Source organism: Lagopus leucura, unplaced genomic scaffold, assembly GCF_019238085.1.
Source record: "Lagopus leucura isolate 7727_CA_CO unplaced genomic scaffold, USGS_WTPT01 Super-Scaffold_100053, whole genome shotgun sequence".
Lineage (NCBI taxonomy): Eukaryota > Metazoa > Chordata > Aves > Galliformes > Phasianidae > Lagopus > Lagopus leucura.
Window position 1 is genome coordinate 1,592,807 of NW_024962299.1, and position 21,127 is coordinate 1,613,933.

Below are 21,127 nucleotides of genomic sequence, written 5' to 3' on the forward strand. Positions count from 1 at the left end.
GACTCAATGGTTGGACTTGGTGAGCATGGAGCTCTTCTCTAACTTTAATGACTCAATGGTTGGACTTGGTGAGCAGAGAACTCTTCTCCAACCTTAGTGACTCTATGCCTTCTATGAAAGGCAAGGGGAATATGGAAAATACTGGAGGTGTCTCGCAGATGCCACTTGGATGTCCCTGTGGTGGCGACCAGGGCATGAGGATGCTGGGGATGGGCACTGAGAGTTCCCGTTCCATCGCTCAGCCAAGAGCATTAAAGATATGGTAAAGCTTTCTATGGGAGTCCATAGCAAGTGGGTGGGGTGTGGGGAGTAGCTTTGGAAAACGGGCATCAGAAAATGGGAATGAATTTCTGCTGGGCAAAATAAATGGCTTTCGCTGAGCACGCATCTGCAGAAGTGCTTCAAAATGCAAAACGCAGCCAAGTGTCCTGCTGCAGATGTGTTGGAAGGTGCAGGAGCTGCACGCCTGTGTGAATTATTGCAATGTGACGGAGGGGGCACCGAGTCCTTCTGCAGCTGCTTTGCATGAGACAACAGCAAAGCGTGCAGAACATCAGCCTCTGAGAGCGGTCGTGTTGTGGTTGGGCTGGGAATGGGGCTGAGAGTGGGGCAGGCACAGCTGGGGAGAAAGAGCCCACAAATGTCACACAGACAGGGAATTTCTGTGAAAATATTGGAATATATTTGAAAAGATTAATCACGTATGATTTTACAGTACCACCCCATATTTTCATCTCATAGTTTATTTAACAATATTAAAGAGGCACTTTCAAAGCACACATACAACATCATAAAACGGCGTTTCCTGCTCTCTCTCTGCTTCTCTGACAAAATATCAAAATAAAAACTTTTGACATAACACATTGCACCCAAGGTAAATTACCTACAATATTTTTATACAATACAAAGAATTGTAAAGGTACATAATAACAGAATAAAGCCTCTTTTTTTTTTTTTTTTTTTTTTCTTTTTAACTCTGAAACAAAACAAAACAAAACAAAATTGCAGGACAGACGCAAAGGACTCTGACTGTTCATATCACATCAGTGCATTGCTTCACCTCCTTGACTTGGGAGTGTTTCAATAGTATTTAGTTATCTTCCATGTCCTCGTGTGCACCTGAGATTTCTTTCTGGTTCGAAAGTTCGGTCGTACGACGTGCTCGTTGGGCGTGACGTAACCTTCGCGACACTGCGGAGTACCAGCATACAGGATTGTCCCTAACGTTTGATTTTCCTGCCTCGTTTTCTCCTCCAGGTAACGGCTGCTTTCCTAACGGTTCTCCTTTACTTCTCGATCGAGGAAGTCTGTATTCACATTACAAAAGAAGAATAGCACCAGTAACTGCATAGTACAAGCGGATACCTACAGAGCCACTAACTCAATACAGTAAGATAGGGTAGAAGTGATACCGTTGAGGGCACTCGGGTAGTACCGTTGCGGTGCGGTAAATTGGCACAGTTTTGTCGTTGCGCAAAAAAAAAAACCCCAAAAAAACCCAACCCCCACACGAACAACAACAAAAAACAATAAAAATCTCCGAGCCTTTCCCCTCCCCCCCTCAAAAAAAAAACCCAAAACAACACAAGAGTTTGTCACAAGTGTCAAGGTGCAGTGTGCCGGCAGCTCTCCTCCGTGCGCATCGTCTACAGTGGTCAAAGAGCGGCAGCGACGGCGGCAGCGCTCGGACAGCCCCGGCGCCTTTGGGGTCCTCCTGACGGCGTAGAAACCAATTCCCAGGGATAACTGTCAAAATGCGGGGTGCTTGATGCTTAATTTAATTATTTTAATTGTATCAGCTCTTAGGCCTGCTCCCAATTTAATGAATCGTACGGGATTATTTGTGCAAAATCTTCACCAAAAAAAAAAAAAATATATATATATATATATATATATATAAAAATTTGCTTTCTACAGTGTACTGCACCTCATGAATAAGACGTCTACGGAATGAAGTTCATCTCTTCAAGTACTTTGTACAAAGATAACACAGACACAGTCTCAAAAGGGTCTGAGATTTGCAAGTATCCTTATAACCTCAGCACTTCTGCAATAAAGAAATTGCTCTTCACGATTCAGTCTGCCCAAAGCGATTACAATTTCAGTTCATGAAAATCATCAGCAACATCAAAGTTCTAGCATTTGCATGATAAATCAGGTGAATTAAAGTAGATTAGTAGACACAAAGCAAACTATTTCACAGAGGCTGCAGTGCAAGTTCATTTAAGCTAGACAGAAAAATCATGCTACACAAACGAATTTAATGCTTTGATAATTTTTCCCTTGCAAACCCCATGAAAGCAGCTGCGGATCACCGTAAGTCACTTCCATAAATTACTCTGAAGTATCTCTTCTTAGAGGAATCTTAAAGCTGGTTAATTTTTGCCCGAAGAGCTGGCTGAGCAGGTTGTTCTGGGACTCGGCGGTGCGGAAGCTGGCCGTCCCGGCGGGCCTGGTGCCACGTGCGGGCCGCGGGCCGTGCAATGAGCCGCGTGGGCTCTGCACCGCACCTTTGGCCAGCACCTGCTGGAGGCTCTTCCCCAAAATGGCCTTCCTCCGCCGCACGTCCCCGTTGGTGTGCCGTACCTCCCCCTTCTTCTGGCTGCAAGCATCCGGCACCGTCTTCTTCAGCTGGGAGCCCGCTTTGGGCCTGGGCAGCAGCTTGTTGCAGTGGGTCTCCCTCCGCCCAGGGGACAAGGCTGGGCCGTCGCCGTTGCCCCAGTCATTGCGTTTGAGCTCAGCGGAGCCCTCGCTCCTGGACAGACCCGGCGTCCGCATTTTCTTCTTTTTGCCGTCCCCCTCCATGTTCTCCTGGGAGCCGGCGCTGCCCCGGTGGCTGAGAGATTTGTGTTCTTTCCGCCTCTTGGGGTGAAGCTTGGCTGCGTTGTTGGCTGCCTCTCCCCGTGCTTGGTGGCCTGTGGACCTGCTGGGGTTGCCACCGTGGTCCTTGGGATTCGTGCTGCTGTCCTTAGGGCTGGCCTCAGGTGAGGGTTTGTCCTTCACCACGCCGCCTTGCTGGCCCTCCTCAGGAGCAGCCTCCTCACCCGCGGTCTTCTTCTGCGGGGCCGAATCTTTGGCAGCTCTGTTCAGTGCGGGTGACGCCGTCTTGTCCTTCAGGGGCAAGGGCTGATGAGCAGACCCTGGAGAAGTGGCTTTGGATGCTCCTTCCCAAGAGGAGGCCTCACTGGGGTTGCCCCACAGCGTCCTATGGGTCTCCTTAGCTGGCAGAGCCTCTGCCCCTGGGGAAGGAATTTCTGAGACCTTCTTGGCAAGCTGGAGAAATGGGATTCCGTCCATGGCATCCGTGACTGCATCAGGATTATCCGAAAGTCCTGCTACGTATCCGTCTTTGTTGCCTATGCTTGTTCGTTTGGGAGTATCAGCATAGCCACATTTCTCGGTGAGGTGTGGAGGAGACAGCTTTTGGTCTGTAGCTTGGTTGCAAGCTAACCCGGCAAGGTCAATGCCAAACTCAGGTGAGTCCAAGAAAGGAAGCGGTTTCCCATCAAACGCTCCTTTCTCCAGCTCCTCAATGGACAGGGCAGCGATATGACCGAGCTCTGGGCCACTTGTCGCAGCCTGTGGCAAAGATGGGGAGAGGCAGGGGGGTGGAGGCAGGGTGTCAAACTGAGATTTCTCCATCTCTGCCAGCAGGTCAGAGAAGTCACCCACCAGCTCTTCTGTTTTCACCGAGGTCTGGGGCAGAGGCACCGTCGGGTCCCTGGAGGCTGTAGAGAAGGAGGCAGGAAGAGGCTGCAAGTTGGGGCCAGCTGGAGACTCCACCAGCTGTAGGTCACCGGTGTGGTTGAGATGAGTGGGTGAGCTGCCATTGTGAGCAACCTTCCTCCTCTTGCTTGGTGGCACAGCCTCCCGAAGAGAGCTATCCTCCCTGCCCTGCTCTCTGCGCTCTCTGGAGGCACTGCTGGGCCTCATGACCCCTCTGAATTTAAAAGTCTTGCTGCTTCCCACTAGGTGCTTCTCCATGTGCCGGTCATACTGCTCCTTCTTAGAGAAGGTGTAGTTGCACATGCTGCATATGAAGGACTTCTTGATAACATGCATGACGTCGGCACAGAGCTCGCAGGCATACAGCGTGGTGTGCTTGATTTCCTGCTCCTCCACAATCCCGTGCTCCTGGCTGAGGTGGTTTCGAAGCTCTTTGGTCTCCTGGTAGAACATGGGGCACTTGTGGCACAAGTAAATCTTCTGCAAACTGTGCACCACCAAGTGACGCTGGAGTTTAAAGGGTTTGGGAAACTGCTTGCCACAGTGATGGCAGTCCCTGGAAGGATCCTTGCAGTCTGGGTGCATGGGGACAGATTTTGGAGTGCCTTCACTTTTTGATGTACGCTCTGGAGAAGGGCTGGCAGATGCTTTGGAGGAGCTGGGTGCAGCTGGCTTTACTTTCATGCTGCTTTCTAAGGGCTCTTTTATCGCCTTGGCCTCCTGCTCAAGGGGTAGCTCCCTGGGGCTCCTGCTCTCTCTGCTCACTGCATGCTTGCAGCTGGAGTCAGCATGCCGGGATGACCTGCTGGGTTTCCGACACATGATGGTGTTGAGGAAATGGGTGACAGCATCATTGTCCTCACTGAAGCAAGACGGTAGGCCCATCACAGACTTCTGCGCTTGCCCTTTGCGAGCAAATTGCGTGGCATGCTCCCGAAGATGCTCATTGTACATCCAGACATCGGAAATCTCCTTCAGGCACATCCCACAAGCCCACAGCCCTGCCTTGTTCTTGGCATGCTTCTCCTTCAGGTGGTCCCTCAGCTGTTCCCGGGAGCTGAACTTGCGCTGGACGCACATGTAGCAGGTGGGTGGTGGGGATGGGTTGTGGGTTAGTTTGTGGAAGTCCAGCTCTCCTAGTGTCAGGAACCACTGGAAGCAGACCTTGCACTTGTACTGCTTGTCTTTGGTCTTGATGGTGATGTCGCCGCGGTTTTTGCTCAGCTTCCCATCTTCTAGCTTACTCCTGCTATGCTTGCTGTGCTGGCCTGGCTTTGGCTTGAAACTCACAGTGCTGCTGTCCCCAGAAGGATCTTCACAAGGGCCGAAGAAACACACATCTCTCATTTTAAACTTTGCATTCAGCCTCTCAATGTCAATTGTGTGGAATTCAGGAGAGCCTGACTCTTCGGTCACCCCGCCATTGTACGGCTCCTCCACTAGGTTGGGTGGTTTGGAGCTCATTTCTCCAAGTGAGTGCTCGCTCTCAAGGCCCATTGGGGCCTCAAACATCTCAGCAGAGAGGCTTTCATCCTCCTTCTCTAGACTGCCCCAGATGTTCATGCTGCGGACGCTGTCTATTTGGCTGTTTTCGCACAAGAAGTTTAGCATGTTGTCCTCCAAGTCAATGACCTCCTTCTCTTGGTCGATCTTCTCACCGTCTGACCTCAACACAACACCTTCAGATCCACTAGGAACATCTTCTCCACTCTTTGCCTTGTTGCCGTGACACATGTTGAGCGTTAAGGCATCGTCAATGGAGATGGTCTCATATTCACAAGGGTCCTCCCTGGTGACGCAGAAGGAGCTGGTGTTGCTGAGGTTAGATGCTACTTGGATGGTGAAGAGGTCGATGGCACCTGCTGGCTGGAGACTTGCCTCGCTGGCGGGCTTGGGTTTCTTGCTGCGCTTCCCATAGACCCGTGTGCATTTCCTCCGGATGAACTGGTCATCCCTGGGGAACAGCTGGGAGAACGTGGAGTCTTCATCCAGTGAGTGCTCCCGGCTCGGTGGAAGCTCTGCCTTTGCCCAGTGCTTTGGCTCTGCAGATGTGGGGCTGGCTGCTGGCATGGGCTGCAGGGCATTGCGCCTGGGGGACGTCTGAGAGCCTTCCAGATCATATGTCTCAAGCAGTGGGACCCCATGGGAAGGAGATGGAGGACTCTGCAGAGCACTGCTCCAGTTCCTGTTGCCGTTGCCTCCCAAACCGTCTCGTGTCTCGGTGTCCATCTTTTCCCTGCTGTTGGCACTGTGATGCTGCTCTTTGCCTACCTTGCCCAATCCCTCCCCAACTTGCTTTGCCAACCCACTAACCCACATTTTGCAAGCCTGCGTGCTACTTTCTACTTGATCTGGATCTTCCATCTCCTCAGGACAGGCAGCTGTGCCTGTTGTTGGCTCCCTGCTGGCCATCTCCTTTGAAGACACTGTCCCATCACCTGGGTCCTCTGCGAGCTCAGCTGCACACGGAGATTGTTTTGTGTTCTGAGGGTGCTGGGATGAGTTGGGCCTGTTTTGTTCCTCTGTAGAGATGCAACCGCCAGGCTCTTGCAAGCCCTCCATGACACTGGGCAGGCTGGAGCTGAGGAGAGCAGGGGGAGGACATGAATTCTCCTCCAGCTCACACAGATCATCAGGCTTGTGTCTGCTGGCAAATGCCTTTGCTTTCCTTCGTCTTATTTTCCTGTTCAGCTTCTTCTCTGAATTGCCGTTTATCCCTTCGAGATCTTTGCTTTGGCTCCTTCTGCCCTTTTCCCCCTTCCTGCCCTGCCTGCCTGGGTCCAGCTTCTCAGCTGACACCTCCCCTGCTGCCCTTGCCTCCACGCACTGCCCCTTTGCCCCCATCTCCCGCTGCAGAAAGCGTGTGTGGTGCAGCTCCTGCGACATCTCCAATGATCTCACACTCAGGTCGCTCAGCACTCTGCTGACCACCTCCTGCATCTGTGCTCCAGGCTCTTTCTCCAGTCCGCTGCATATTTTCTTGGGGACGTGCTCAACCACTTCAATTGGTGTCTGGGAGTTGCAGGTTTTCTCTTTGCCCATCTTCAGGCTCTTCCTGGGGACTTTCTGGGCTGCTGCTTTTGACGTCCGGTCTGCAGAGATCAGGGCAGACCTAGGAGTTTTGTTGGCCTGCAGCACGCTGCTGTTCCTCACGTGGTGCTTGACAGCTTTGTGCCTGGTCAGGCCAGGCTTGGAGCGGAAAGAGGCTGAGCAGATGTCACAGATGACCTGGAGCACACCGGGGTTCTTTTCTTTATGGGGTTCAAGCTGGGAAGGTTTTGGAGTACTGGGACATGTGTTGTTCTCTCCTTGGTCTGCGTTATTCAGTGAGCAACTCGCAGCTTCCCTGCCATGCTCAGCCCTGTGGCTTTTGGGATTCTCACCTTTTAAACTCTTTTCCCCGTTCTCTGTGATTTTGGAGAGATCACCAGTTTCCACCTCTACTGCGTCTGAGCGGTGGTCACTGAGTTCGGTGGGACCAAGATCTCCAGTCCTTTTAAAACCTCTACAGACAGCACTTGGCACCTGCAGAGCAACAAAGCAACCAGACAGAGCCTCTGCGTCATTTTGGTGCTTACTGCCATCGTTGGAGCTGTTCTCAAACTTTTTCTCTTCATTAAGGTTTACCTCTCTGTCTGTGATCAGCAGCAGATCCGTCGTGGGCCGGGTTGGGTAGTTTGTGTTTTTTGGAGGTATAGAGTTAATGACCACATCTGGGATAGCACACACTTGGTTTTGTTTAGAAGAAGAGCCTGGCAGCACGTCACCAGCGCTCTCAGGTCCTTCTTTCCCAACACCTTGAGGTGGTGAGCAAGGAGCAGAGCGCGGCTCACAGGGACCCTCCATCCCCCAAGAGTTCTTCTCTTCTAAGAGCTGGCTGCCAATGCTGGGTGACCCTTCTCCATCAGTCCCACTGCTTTGCAAGTACTCAGGGTGGGAAGAATTCATCAGCAAGGGCTGGCTGGCCAGAGCTTCATCTGCGTAATGACAGCTGAGGGGCTTTTTCTTGCTGTTCCCATCTCTGGGGAGCTTTGCATTTACTGTGAAGGTTTTTGGGTCCTGTGGCAAGGTGGAATGTACCTGGAGCTCACCAGAGGGACCGAGCGTGTCAGTAGGGCTGCTGGGAGCACTGCCTGCTCCCATGTGCTTGCTCTGTACAGATCCTGACACCTGCACATCAGCTCCTTCGCACCACACTCCACATTCAGTCTTGTTTGTCCCCAGCATCTCTGCAGTCGTGCTGCCCTGCGTTTCTTTCTCTGGCGCATTATGGCTTAAATGGGATTGCTCATGTTTTGTAAATGCCAAGGTCGCTTTGTTTTTATCTAGTTCCTGGTCTTCCATGAGCTGATCAGCTTTCTTCCCTTGCCCTGGCAGCAGGGTCACCGCTGTGCTTTTGAGTGGTGAGAGGTCATTGTGCTCTGGGGAAGCTCCATCTGCACGGATATTAATGTCATTCAGCTCCGTGTGCTCATTTGCTAAGTGCTGCAGATCTGCTACGTTATTTTGCAGCTCGGGGTCAGCGAATGTGGATAGTTTTGCACTGTAAGAGCCCGCTGCACTGAATGACTCCAGCTGCTTGCACGCACTGGGGAATAGTGCAGCATCTTTAGCAGGGGCAGCAATGCTCTCTGCATTGCCCACCACGGGGCCATCCTCTTCCCCCGGGGCAGGCTGATATGTCTGATTTTCCCCATCGTTGCTCTCCTCTTTCTGCTCTGGCTGGCCTTTGCTGGAGGCAGTGAGGTGGCCGGGAGCCAGCAGCACAGGGAAGCATGGCAGCAGCATCTCCTCCTCATTGCTCTTCACTGTCCGTGCCACAAAGAGCTGGAGCTGCTGCAGAGGGTTGGTGTCCTGGGGGGTCTTTGGAGAGCTCTGCTTGGGCAGACTCAGCATGTCGAGCAGTCGTGCCGTGTGCTTGCTGCCTCTATCTCCATGCCCAGGGGCCAGGAAGGCTGCAGGGCTCTTCCTCTCCTCTGCTTCTTCCAGCAATGCAGACGCACTGCTGTCCCCATTGAAATCCACAGCACTCTTCACCATTTTGGGTGCCTCAGACTTGCCAAAGGACCTTTCTTCTGCATCTGGGACATCTTTGATGTGAGGCGAGAAGACAAGATCCGCAGCTGTGCATGGATCTGCCTGAAGGCCTTGTTCAGGGTTATGGCTTGGAAGACTGGCATCGAACTTCTCCAGCTCTGCAGTGAGCTCCCCTGTTTTCCCGGGTGTGGGGAAGCTCTCAGCATCACGTGTGTGAGCCAGGGGTGGCAGGCTGTCCTCTTCAGCCTTGGTTACTTCCTGTGTCTCGGGGAACGAGGTGCTGGTGGCAGCAGGAGGGCTTTTTGCAATGGGGTCTGCAGGGTAGACGGGCACCTCATTTGTGTCAGCTGTGCATGACTCGGGTGGACTTTTGGAGGAAGACTCATTTTCCTTCTTTCTGGGGTCACTTCCCTGAGTGGCCTCAGGTCCCTGCAGCTGCTCCCCGCTCTTCATGGGACAAAATCCATCTGCAGGGGCTGGCGCACACATCCCAGCATCCAGCGAGACGAACCTCGCGGGTCTGTGCCAGGGCTCCCTGCCTCCCTCGTAGCCTCCATGCGTGACTGCTGGCTTCTCGCCCCCCAGCCTTTCCCCAGAGGCCAGGAGGTTTGAGCTGCCCACATCATCTGCCACAAAGAGCCCCCTCTGGTGGCCCATCCCTGGCTCTTCAGGTAGGGATGGGAAAGGCTCAGCCGGTCCCCGCAGGGCTGCAGCAGCATGATGCTCACCTTTCTGCGGGGCGGTTGGCACCTCACCGCTCAGCTTGCTGGTTTGCAGCTGACTCTCCAGCTCTGTCACTAAGCGCTTGATCTCCAGCTCATCATCTGATATGTGGTTCATGAAAGCCACATTGTAATCTGTTATCCTGTCCGGCAGAGGCAGCTGGCTGGCGGGGATGGGTCCCTCCTCAGGGAATTTCTTGGCGAGTGGCTTGTCCACTGACAAGCTGTGGAAGGGAGCCATGTCTTCGGGCAGCATTGGAGCCACCTCCTCCATGAGGGACCAGTCCTTCTCTGGCATGAATGCTGAGAACGGCTGCTCAAAGGGCAGTGGCTTGCTGGGGTCACCTCCAGGGCAGGCAAACGCTGTCACATAGCTGTCCTTGCTCGCAGGCACCGTCTCGTACAGCGGTGAATCGAATTCGGCCACTGGCAGCTCTCCAAAAATGGAAGAGGAATCGAAGCTGAGAGGGGAGGAGGCCTTAGTCTGCTGAGTCTCTGCGGTGTAGGGGGAGACGCTGGCGTGCTTCTGCTCGAAGGAACCAGCACTGATGTCCTCCTGGCATAAATACACACCCTCCATGTGCGAGGGTCCCAAGGGCGGTGGCTTTGAGAAGAGATTGGCATCGTAGTGAGCAGGAAGGCCTTTGGGATCAAAAAACGTGTTGTCACTGCTGATGTATGGATCAGGCGCTTTGGCCAGCATCATTCCCACAGCATTGTCACTGACTGGGGCTGCCTGCATGGCATAGCCCTTCCCACTGTCACTGAGCCCGGGTGCCTCCCCAGCTGAGTAGGTGGCACTGGGGCTGGATCCATCCCCACCATGGGCTGGAGACATCAGCTCCTCTGCGTGGCATTTGAGTGCATCACGTGTGTATGGGGCAAAGTGTTGCCTCTGGATGGCCACCTCTGACCCGGGTGAGCCCTGAGCCTCAAAGGCAGGCTCTCTTGCCTCACCTGTGGGGTTTGCTGCTCCTTCAGGCTCTTCTGCCTCCTCCTTATGGGGCAGTCTGATGGGGCTTCTTCCCAAGGTGGCTGTGCTTGGCATCTGCCTCTCCTGGGTCTGTGGTAGCGGCTCCTCCTCTTCATCTCCTGCAGTGGCAGCATCTGCTTTGGTACCTAGGTGTGTTCTGGAGGCTGCCACCAAAGGCTTGGCTGAGCCTACCCGCCTGCTCCCTCGGGAAAAGTCCTCCTTACTTTTCTGGCTCGTCTTTGGGCTCCTGTCCTCGGGATGGCTGAGTACAGCTGTCGGTGTCAGTGCCAGGCTGTCTGAGCACCTTGTCCCCTTCACGCCTGCCTTCTTGCTTTCTGGCTCACTGGGACCAGCCTTGGTGCAAGCACTGGTGCTGGGACTGCTGCCCATGGACGACTGGCTGCTGCGCCTGCAGGCTCTGCCAGAACTGTCCCCTTTCTTGGCGGTCTCTGGACTGGAGAGCCTGCTGTGCTCTGGTGCCTCCCTTTTCCGGTGGTTTCTTCTCTGGCTGTAGCTCCAGGCTGGATCTTTCTCTTTTGCTCTCTCGCCTCTCCCGGGGCATTTCTTGCTGAAGCCATATTTGGCTCTCCCCATAAATGCTGTTCCCCGCTTTCTCCTCCCGCGGAGCTTGCTGCAAGCTGCTCCTTCCTCCTCCGAGTCGGAGATGTACTCATATTCCTGGAACCGGCCCTCCTGGGTGCCCGGTGCTGGTCTCCCAGCGAGTGTGGGCAGCTTGCTGCTCTTTGTGTGCAGCTGGTGGAGCTTGTTCTTCTGCTGCACGATCTTGTGGATGAGCTCCTTGCTCCACGTCCCGCTGCGGGCCTTCCTCTTCTTTACCTCCTTCATGGAGAACCGAGGTGGCTTGGGGCTCTTGGAGGAAGCACCCTGAGGCTCCTGGTTGAGCTTCTTGGGCTGCTTTTGGCTGGAGGCTGGCCTGGAGGATGCTGGTGGAATGCTGTTCTTCCTGCCCGCCCTCGGTCTGGCTGTCTTCTCCTCCACCACTGGTTCTGTCTGCTCGCTCTCGCGGGCTGCCAGCCTTCGTGCCGGCCTCCTCTTGTGAGTGTGCTGCCTTCCCGCTCGCCTCTTTGCCCGCTCTTTGCCCCATTGGCTGTCTGCAGAGTAGTAACCATCCTTGGGTTGGCCCACCCCTTTCTCCTCTGTGGCCGCATGCTTCATTTTGCTCTCTGAGGCCAGACCTTCCTTTGCTCTATGGGATGACACGCTGCCGGCAGCCTTCACTGCTGTTAGATCCTCGTCGACGAAGACGTCTATGAAGCTGCTGTCAATCTCAGGGTTGTCTGACTGGTAGCCCAGGCCATTGAGAGCTTCAGTAATCAGGCTGTCCAGCTTGGCGTCGTCGATATCCAGGTCGGAGGCGGTGAGTGGCAGTGAGCTGGCATTGAAGAGACCACCCTTCAGAGCATCCTCCTTGCCTTCGCTCTTGCTTTCCCCATCCAACAGAAACTCCTCGCCCTTGTTCAGCGCCAACAATTGGGTCTGGGGGTCTGGAGACAAAGGCATGCTGGTGGGTGGCTTGGGGGGCTCAGGGCCTCGCCGTCCCTCTTTGGCCTCGGGGTGGGACGTGCAGAACTGGCGGTGCTCCAGGAAGGAGGCCAAGTTGCTGTAGTTCTGGTCGCACTGCTTGCAGGTCAGTAGCACATCCAGTTGGTCCAGGCTGGCGCTGCTGAGTGAGCCGGTCAGCAAGTGATGGGATGTGTAGGGTGGTGGTGGAGGGGTGCCCCCATCCAACTCCTCCAAGCAGCCTTTGGCCACCTCCACACCTGGTTTGTGAAAGGGGCTCTCTGGGGGGCACTTCAGGGGGTTGTCATCCTTTAGGGTGTCAGGAGGGTAGTGGAAGGGCTTGGCGGGGTCCTGGGGGTGATAATGGAGAGAGGCTGAGCTCAGCACCTCGGAAGGGTGGAAGCTTTTGCTGCCCTCCTTTGTATGGCACGGGTGGTGGAAGAAGGGTGAAGGGGCAAGCGCTGTAGGCATCTGGCCATCGTCAAAGCCGGCATTGAGCGGGCTGCTGGACATGGGGGAGAGCGAGGAGCAGGTGCTGCCACAGGTGGGATTGGGGACGGGAGAAGGCAGCGGGGATTCACATGGGGAGGTGGCCACCAAGGCTGATGGTGGCAGGACCAGTGCTGAGCCTGATGAGCTCCTGGGGGCAGGAGGAGCAGGAGGCGGCCCTGCCTGGTTCATGCCATAGAAGAGGGCTTTGCTTCTCAAGTCGCAGCTGGGAGACCCCGGATCCTTGCCACTGTCGAAAGAAAAAGCACCCACAGAGGCAAGGTCCCCATGCTGTGCCCCAAGACTGTCTCCTGATACGAGCTTTTTGCTGTGATACCCCGAGGGGCTGCTGAGGGGGGGACCTTTGTGGGCTTTGCCACTGCCTGGCCACTCTGGGGTGCCGAGAGGGAAAGGGAGCTTCTGGCCAGGGATTGGTCTTGGCAGCTCCATCCTGTTGGGAGTGGGAACTGCGGGAGCGAGGTGTATCTGCTGCCAGGGCATCCTGGCATTTTTCTGCCTCTGCTGCCTCTGCTCAGGGCCAGGCTGGCACTCAAAGGAGAACTGGCTTCCAACAGGGTTTGAATAAGGTGCTGAGTTCTGGTCCATGGGGGAAAACACCTTCGCAGCCCCTCCCCAGGCTTGCACGAGCCGGGGGTGGGTGGGCGCCGGGGGAGGAATGCCGGTCTCAAAAGGCACTGATCCCGCGCTACCCGCAGGGGGGCTGCAATAGGCTTTGCTCTGAAAGTGCACTTGGGAGAGATTGGGTGGCATGTTCCTTCGAAGGGGGCTGCTCTGCAGCAGCAGCCGTGGGCTGGGCACACTGTCCTTGGCTGAGGCTTGCCCCTTACCGACTGGCTTTGGCACGTTAGGCGAGTGTAAACTAGACGGAAAAACAGCTTGGTTTTCTTGGAAAGTGCTTGGGTTTTGGTCGATAGCACCAGAGGATGAGAGAGCACCACTGGGGTCGGTGGGATGCTCGCTCCTGCCCTTATAGCACGGCAGTGGGCTGCGGTGTGGGGTGGGCAGTGGGGCCAGCAGCGGGGGCACACCGTACAGCCGTCCTGAGGGGCACGCACCCTCGAAGGGGCCAACGCTTGGTGTCTCCTCCTGCCAGTCGCGGACAGACGATGAATGGAAGCTGAATGCTCCGTGAGCCGCTTGCCCAGTGGCAATGGCCACATCCAGGTATTCAGCATCGCCACGGTACGGCTCCTTCCCCGCCTCGTGCAGCAGCTGGAAGGGGAACTGGTAGGGCAAAGTGCCCAGAGAGTGGCCGCCTGCTTTGCCACCCTCAGAGAAAGAGCTGGGCTTGACCCCATAGCTAGCACCTGCGAAGCTCTTCTCCGGAGAGGGCCACGCATTGGCCCCGTTCGCCTGAAACTCAAAGTAATGTAGCTGCCCATTGGTGCCGGGGCTCTTGAGGGGCACGCCGGGGGGGGGGCTGCCCTTTGGGGCCGTGGGGCGGTGAGGTATAGTTGGCAGAGGTACGGCCGGCAGCCGCCTCGGGGAAGCAGCGGCCGAAGCTCAGCTCTTCCTCCTCGGGGACGCTGGGTGTGTGGAAGCGGTAACTGCCTGCTGCAGGAGCTCGGCCAGGGTCGGGAGCTTTCGGGGGGGTCACCTTCTGCTGGGGGTAGGCGATGCCTATGGTGGGGCTGGGGCGAGTGCTGGCGATGCTGAGGCGGTAGAGCTGGTGCTGGCCCCGTTCGCCCTTCCCTGCTCGCCGGCTGCGCTCGCGGGTTCGGCCTTTGCCTGGGGGGGACTGGGGGCCGCCCTTGATTCCGCCCCAACCGCTCTCACCCGCAAACTTGGGGTTGTTGTGGAGGGATTTGAAGTCGATCTTCCCCGCTTGCTGCGGCCGGATCACGGCTTCCCGCTGGCTGTGGGGCTCCTTGTCCTTGGTGGAGGCAAATGAGGACGTCCCCTCGGTGCCACCGAGCCCTCTGCCATCCTTCTCGCCGCAGCCTTTGAAGCCAAAGTCCTTGTCCTGCTCTTTGGGGCCAGCCTCGCTCTTCTCACTGATGTTGTACGCATGCTGGGTCTCTCCAGTCATGGTACCCAGGGAGGGGGCTACGCAGCCCCACACGCCCGTCCTGCTGCTGCCTCCTGTCCGCCCGTCATGGCACGGTGCTGCGGGGCCGGGCGCAGGGATGGGCACGGTGCACTGTGGACTGCCAGGCACCAGCAGGGTGCTGCTGCATCCTTCAACCTGGACCTGCAGGATGGAGGAGAAACAAAGTGGAGTGAGAAATGGGTGCAAGACAGTACCCCTTCCCTTTGCACTTTGAGCAGTGAAACCCAGCAAACACCCCCGGGATGAAACTTTTTGTGCTTCAAAGGATGCCCGGAGCAGTTCACCTTCACAAGAGCTGCTGAGCCAGGCACTTTTTCCTCCCTTGGAAGCTATTTCTGTTCACTTCTTAGCAACATAGGCAGAAAAAGATGACAGAAGAGCTCCACCTACGGATTACCAGGGAGGGCTGACAGCAGGGCTGGGAGAGACATCCCAAAAAGGGCTCTGGATTTTGGGGTATGGCCGCACTTAGAGCCAGGCAGGGCATGCAGCAAAAGGCATCTGCAGCCCTTAGTCCCCTTTTTGCATCACTCCCCCAGGCAACACTGCACACTGTGCCAAATGCTGCTCTGCATTCTGAGGAGAAGAGGCATTCCAAAAACCGGTCTGTCGAATTAGTTCCCTAGTTAGAGTACCCGTTTGGTGTCTGCACGCCCCATCACAGCCCCGAGCAGGGGAGGGGGCACTGGGGCTGCAAATAAGGGTCAGGTGCAGCTCATTAGAGTTGTGCTGATTGCAGATCCCATGCATGGGAAGCGAGACACCTCTGCATCCCCCTGCAGCCCCTTTCTGGGACGACGCAGGAAGGGAAAAGCAAAACAGGAGGACGTTTTTTCACTCCCCAAAGTGAAACAAGCCCCGACCCGATGGGGCCGACCCCTGTGGCGGTGGCTCTGCCACTGGCCAAAGCCAACACAGCACAGCGGCACGCGGGGCTCCAGCGGGCAGACAATGCCCCCTTATGCTGTGCCGTGCTGCAATGGCACGGCTTGTTTACTGCTGTTTAACTTTGCAAAGGCTCCTGGCCAAGATAAAATAACCAAGGCCAGCGTGAGCTCCGTTATCACAGTCGCGCTCTTTCAGCCACATAAAGGGGCTATTTTTTGGGAGGAAAGGCTCAGTTGTGCGTCCTGAAAGCTGCGGCGCTGGCATGGCGAGGGCTGGGGCTGCTGTTGTGTTAGTGCTGAGCGCCAGGAGAAACAAACACAGTGCTGGCAGCGGGAGCTGGAGGTGGCAAAGTGGAGCTGGTGGCATGCAGGAGCGTGCTGAAGAGCTGCGGGAGCTGGCACAGCAATGCATGGCAGTGCTGGCAGAGCCTGGGCATGGATGGGTTGAGCTCAGCCCATAGGTGGTGCTTGGGAATAAAGGATTTGCTCCCCAAGACCCTGGCTGAATGGGACAAAGCATTCCTGCAGAAGAATTCAGGGAGCCCAACTCCGACGGTGGTGCCCCGTTGCGCCCTCTGGTTGCACAGGTGCCTGGGGAGCAGAGTGGGGCAGGGATCTGGGGCTGCTCTGTCCCAGGCAGGTACTGCTGCCAGCCATGGGATATGCATAAGGAGGGCTGGTTGCTTTAACTTCAAGCAATAATCCTTTACTGCAGGGTTTATGGATCGAGCATAGACATGGGAAACACAGAATAAAATGCAAATAAGTTCCATTGCCTCTTATTATGGAAGTGACTCTAAGCCTGCTCCTTTGCCTGGCTCTGCTGTGGCAATGTGACTAGCTTGGTCTGCACAGCATGAAAGTGCCACACAGGGTACGTGGCACATGGCAGAGAGCCTGGTCCCCAGGTATGCAAGCAGTGCTCCATCATGGGAGCATCCATCCTACCACCCCTGGAGCTCTGTCCCTGCACGCATCCATCCCAGTCCTGGCAGCTTCTCCTCTCCTAGAGGGAAAGCTGTGAATCCCAGCAGTGGGATGCAGCATGGGGATAGAGGTGGCCACCACGTCCCCACTGCAGCAAGGCAGCTTCTGGGAAATGTTAAAAAAGCCAAAATAGAAAAAAAAAAAAAAAAAAAAAAGAAAAGAAAAGAAAAAGCAAAAACCAAGAAAGAAAAAAACCCCAAACTGACCAAAAAAACGCTGCAGCTGCTGAAACAAAGCAGACAAAGAGGGCCAAAACCCCCCTGCAGAACCCCACCGTAGCTCCTGCCCCATGCAGGGTCAGGGATGGGGAGGAGGATCTCCAGCCCTGTGGGGGAGTGGAGGACGCAGCTCTCGGGGCCTCGCAGCCCCGGGTTCGGCGTCTCCCTCGCCTGACCTTGGGTGAGACATTTAATCGTGGTGACTCAGCTCTCCATCTGTAAATCAGCCCCGATAAGGCTTCCCCTCGCCTATCTGCCTCGTGTATCAGCTCCTCAGATTAGCGAGGCAGGGACTGTTCTTACGAGCTGTGCGTGCGGTGCCCCGGTGTCACGAAGCCCTGATAGGGCTGGGTGGTGTGTGGGGTTCGTGCTTGGGGTGAGGGTCTTCTGGGGGCGAGAGTCCCGTTTGGATGTCAGCATGCAGTGCTGTTATCCTGCTGGGTACCGTGGCCCTTGGAGGCACTGTGGTTTCTCCAAATGCAGCTTTGAGCAGACAGGGACGGGTGTGGGAACGGATGGAAAAAAATAAACACAGATCCCAGCTGGGCTGTACCTTTAGGGAGGCACACAAAGAGCCCCCTGAAGGCAGCGGGGCTGTGCTGACCCTTAAAAAGCCCCTCATATACCTTCCCTCCCCCCAAACCCTCTGCTGGTTTCTGCCACCAAAGTCTGAAGATGCTTTCTGTCTGCCCTGCATGGATGGAGAGAGGCATTTAAAGGATTTCCATCCCATCCGGGCGGGTCAAGCAGCTGCTTCTGTTGGTGAGGTTTTGGCCGAGGCTGTGAAAAATCCCTCTCTCTCGTGAACTGGCCCCTTCTCAAAGCAGGGACTGTTTCAGCTTTCTGTCTCTTGTGGCCAGGAAAGCAGCTGGGGAGGTTGGAGTGATGGGGGGGCTGAGCCTCGGCATCCCCGCACTGAGGAGGTTTGGGGGGGGGGGGGGTTGTGGCATGCCCTGAGCCCGCTGGGATGAGGAGCAAAGCCTGGCTCACAAAAATAGCATCGGAGCGCGCCGTCAGCTGGCCGGTACCTTGGCACCCCTCCGCCACGCCGCTACTGCCGGGACTCACTTCCACCTCCCATGAAATATGAATTTCTTGGCTGCAAGGGAAAGAGAGAACTATGTCAGGAATCTGTGTTTGGCTTGGCTGCGGCACAGTGGCTCCCAGCGCCTGGGCTGGGCTCTGGCATGTGGCTGAGAGAAGGAGGGGTTCCCAAAACGCACAGCCATGCCAGGATGGGTGCCCCCAGGGAAGGGAAACTGAGGCAGGGATGGAGATGAGAGCTGTATCACATGTTCTGAATCCCGCTCCATTCCCTGCATCTCATCCCCATCCCTGGCATCCCATCCCTATCCCCTGCATCCCACCCATCCCCTGCATTCCATTCATCTCTTGCATCCCATCCATCTCCTGCATTTCATCCCCATCCCCTGCATCTCATCCCCATTCCCAGCCCCTATGTTTCATCCCCACCCCTTGTATCCCAGCTCTATTTGCCTCTTCGCAGCCCGTCCCCCTGCATCCCAGCCTGCTGGGGTCCTTTCCTGCATTCCCACTGGGGAATGGAGGGAAAAGAGCACTTCTGAGAAGCTCAGGATATTTTCAGGGCACATTATTATCTCCCTGCCAGCTCCTGGTTCAGCCCAGAGCTCAGGAGCTCTGCAGTGCTGAGCAATGCTTGCTGCTCCCCTGGAGCACGTGTGCTGCTTGGTCAGATCCCAAAACAGCTCATCCATCTGATGCTAACCCATAAAATAAAGAGAAAAGCAAAATGGGGGCCAGCTCCTGTCCATGTGTGGCACACCAAGAGGAACACGATGGGTCCTTCAGCCCCAGGGATGGTGGCTGAGGATGGGGACAAGGCCTGGGGATTAAAGGAGAAGGTTTAGTGATGGACACAGACTTGCTCCGAGGAAGGCCGGGGCATCCCTTGGGGAGGAGCCATAGGATGGAAGCCCTGTTGGTGTACACACACACAGGTGGTTTGGACTGGCTCTGTCCGGGTGAGGAGAACTGCGAGAGACCGCTTCCAGCAGATGTTGCTGGCCAGAGGACGAGTTGGAAGGCTATTCAGAAAGTTTGCTTCTTGCTCACAATGGTCCAAAACTGATTTTCTGGATCCGAACGGCTTTGGGTTTCCAAGCTGGTGAGCGTCCAGCTTTCAGTCTGGATCCAGACTTTGCAGAGAGTCCAAATCCTTCCTCAGCTTCTAACGCGAGCTGGTTCCAAACAAGCAGAAGGCACATCCTGAGCTGCTCTCTGGGTACCCCTCAGGGTGCTGCGTGCCAGTGTCTGGGCACAGCGCCCACACTCCTCCCAAATATCCACGCTGCCCTATCTGGAGGTGCTGGCAAGGCTGGGAAATGCCCCATGGGGCTTTTTTGGGAGCATCCAGGGTGGTGGAAAGGGGAGAAGCCACGGGAAGCAGCTGGAGGTCACCCCTGCCTGCTGTCAGTGTAAGAAGAGCCGGGTGGATCGAGGACAGCAAAACAAATCCCATAGATCCCAATGTCTGGTGTGCACCTCTGCAGGTGCTCACGCTGACTCCATCCCAAGGCTCTTTCCCAGAGGCGATGGGATGGTGATGGTAAACACACAGCTTATGGGCAAGCAGAGCCCTCCAGGTACTCCATTTCCTATAAAAATCCCATAGATGAGGCACCTGAGCACCTTGTCCTGAGCCTCCGGGACCGCGTGGGTTTAATCTCCTCTGGGGATCGGCAGCGGAGCCAGAGCTGACAGCAGCATCTTTGTGGGGCTGTCAGGAAGAATGACTTATTTTGACGTTTATTTAAGAAATATTAATCTTTCATTTTCCTCCTAAATGCTCCTGTTTGCTGAGGAACTATCTGTTACCTAAGTGCTCCGATAAATCTTCCAAGGTAAAATTACATGTTAGATGCTGCCAGAAGGGTACATTTAAGAATGCTTCCCAAATTATCAACTGCATTAATCTTAATTACTTTGGTAAAAGTAGAGTCTGGCATTAGGGAGAGCTAAATTGAACGGGTGTTTGTTTGTCTTTATCATATCACATATTTGAGATCATTTAACGGGACGCAGATAAAAGGCGCAGGGCAGCGTGGGGCAGAGTGACAAGGAGCAGGAAGGGACCAAGGAACCCAGGACAAAGAAATAGTTAATAGAAATTAATGCTGTTTGCAGTGAGAAAGGAAGATGAGGACAGAAGCAAGTCAGTGCCCTGCTGAATGCATGCTGCAGGGAAGCACCGCTGCTTAAATCCCTCTTATTCGGATGAATGGGATCAGGCACTCGCTCAGAGGTGAGCGCATTGTGAAGTATTTCGAGGCACAGAGATGAAATAAAGCACAAGGATTAAGTGCTCTCGTTAACCGGGGCCTTGGAGAGGTATTGGGTATCTCTGCATCTCCCCAGGTCAGCGTGACCTGAGTTTGTTCACCATCACACAGAGAGCTCGGATAAGTCAAAAGGAGATGGGGGTGATGTGTCCTTCTCCTTCTCCTTCTCCTTCTCCTTCTCCTTCTCCTTCTCCTTCTCCCTCTCTTCTCCTTCCCCCTTATTTTTAACTTTCCAAACTTCACACCCCTGTGCAAACGATGATGAGTGCACAGATGCGTGAGGGGGGAGGTGATGGAAGCGGGTGAGAGATGCACCTGCGGAGATGCTGATGGGTACGAAGTGTGGCTTTGCAGCCCCTGGATGCCCCCAGACTCTGCTTCCCTGACATAGGGCCCTGCTCTGGCTGTTGTGAGTCAAAAAGAAGAAAGAAAAAAAAAAAAGAAGAAAAAAAAAGAAAAGGAAAAAAGGCAATGACACCATTCCCAGCTCAATATTATGTTTCCTTCCTCCCAGCAGAGCCTGGGTCTGCTCCAAGCTGCCTTCCCCTCCACTCCTGGTCAAACAGGGACAGGAAACCTGAGAGCACATGAGAACATCGCTGTTATTTTCACCCAAGCCTCAGTTATCTCGTTGTCCTTTTGGCATCCCTTCCACCCCCTTTGCTCTGCAGCATGTCTGCGCTGGGTGTCACCATGTCACCCTGCATCCCCTGCATGAGCAACAGCCATGCCCTGGCTCCTCTGCGAGGTCCCCTTCTGTGCCCAAATGGCTCCGCTTCTCACCCAGGCACCCTGAGCAAGGTGCTTGGCTCACCCCATGGCTGTGAGCAGGTCCATCCATGGGGATGCTGATGGCCTGGGCAGGATGTTGGGTGATGTTGGGTGACAGTGGGTGACACTGAGTGGCAGTGACCACATCAACCAAGCCCCCTCCAGCAGATCGAGACCGCTGTGTCCAACCTGACCTCGTTCCTTTGGGATCTGATAGGAGGACACTGCCAGATTTGGGGGCTTTTAAGCTGCCAACTTTTCCTATCGTTATTAGCAACGTCTTAAATAAGCTCTCTCTCCTCTGAAATTTGCTTCTGAAAGACAAGATTAATGAGCATTTCCTTTGGGGATTGATTGCGCTTTTAATTATGCTCTCCCAGAAATTTGGTTCCGAATATTATCAGC

The 21,127-nt window shown here is 55.1% G+C and overlaps 1 protein-coding gene across 1 annotated transcript; it reads right to left on the bottom strand.

The window, feature by feature from the left end:
* Positions 1-1,565: 1,565 nt before the first annotated feature.
* On the bottom strand, positions 1,566-14,518 carry ZNF469 (zinc finger protein 469). The gene is given in 2 exon segments (XM_042885989.1): positions 1,566-13,908; positions 13,910-14,518. Coding segments are annotated over 2 exon segments (12,183 nt in total). The 3' UTR covers positions 1,566-2,334.
* Positions 14,519-21,127: the final 6,609 nt, after the last annotated feature.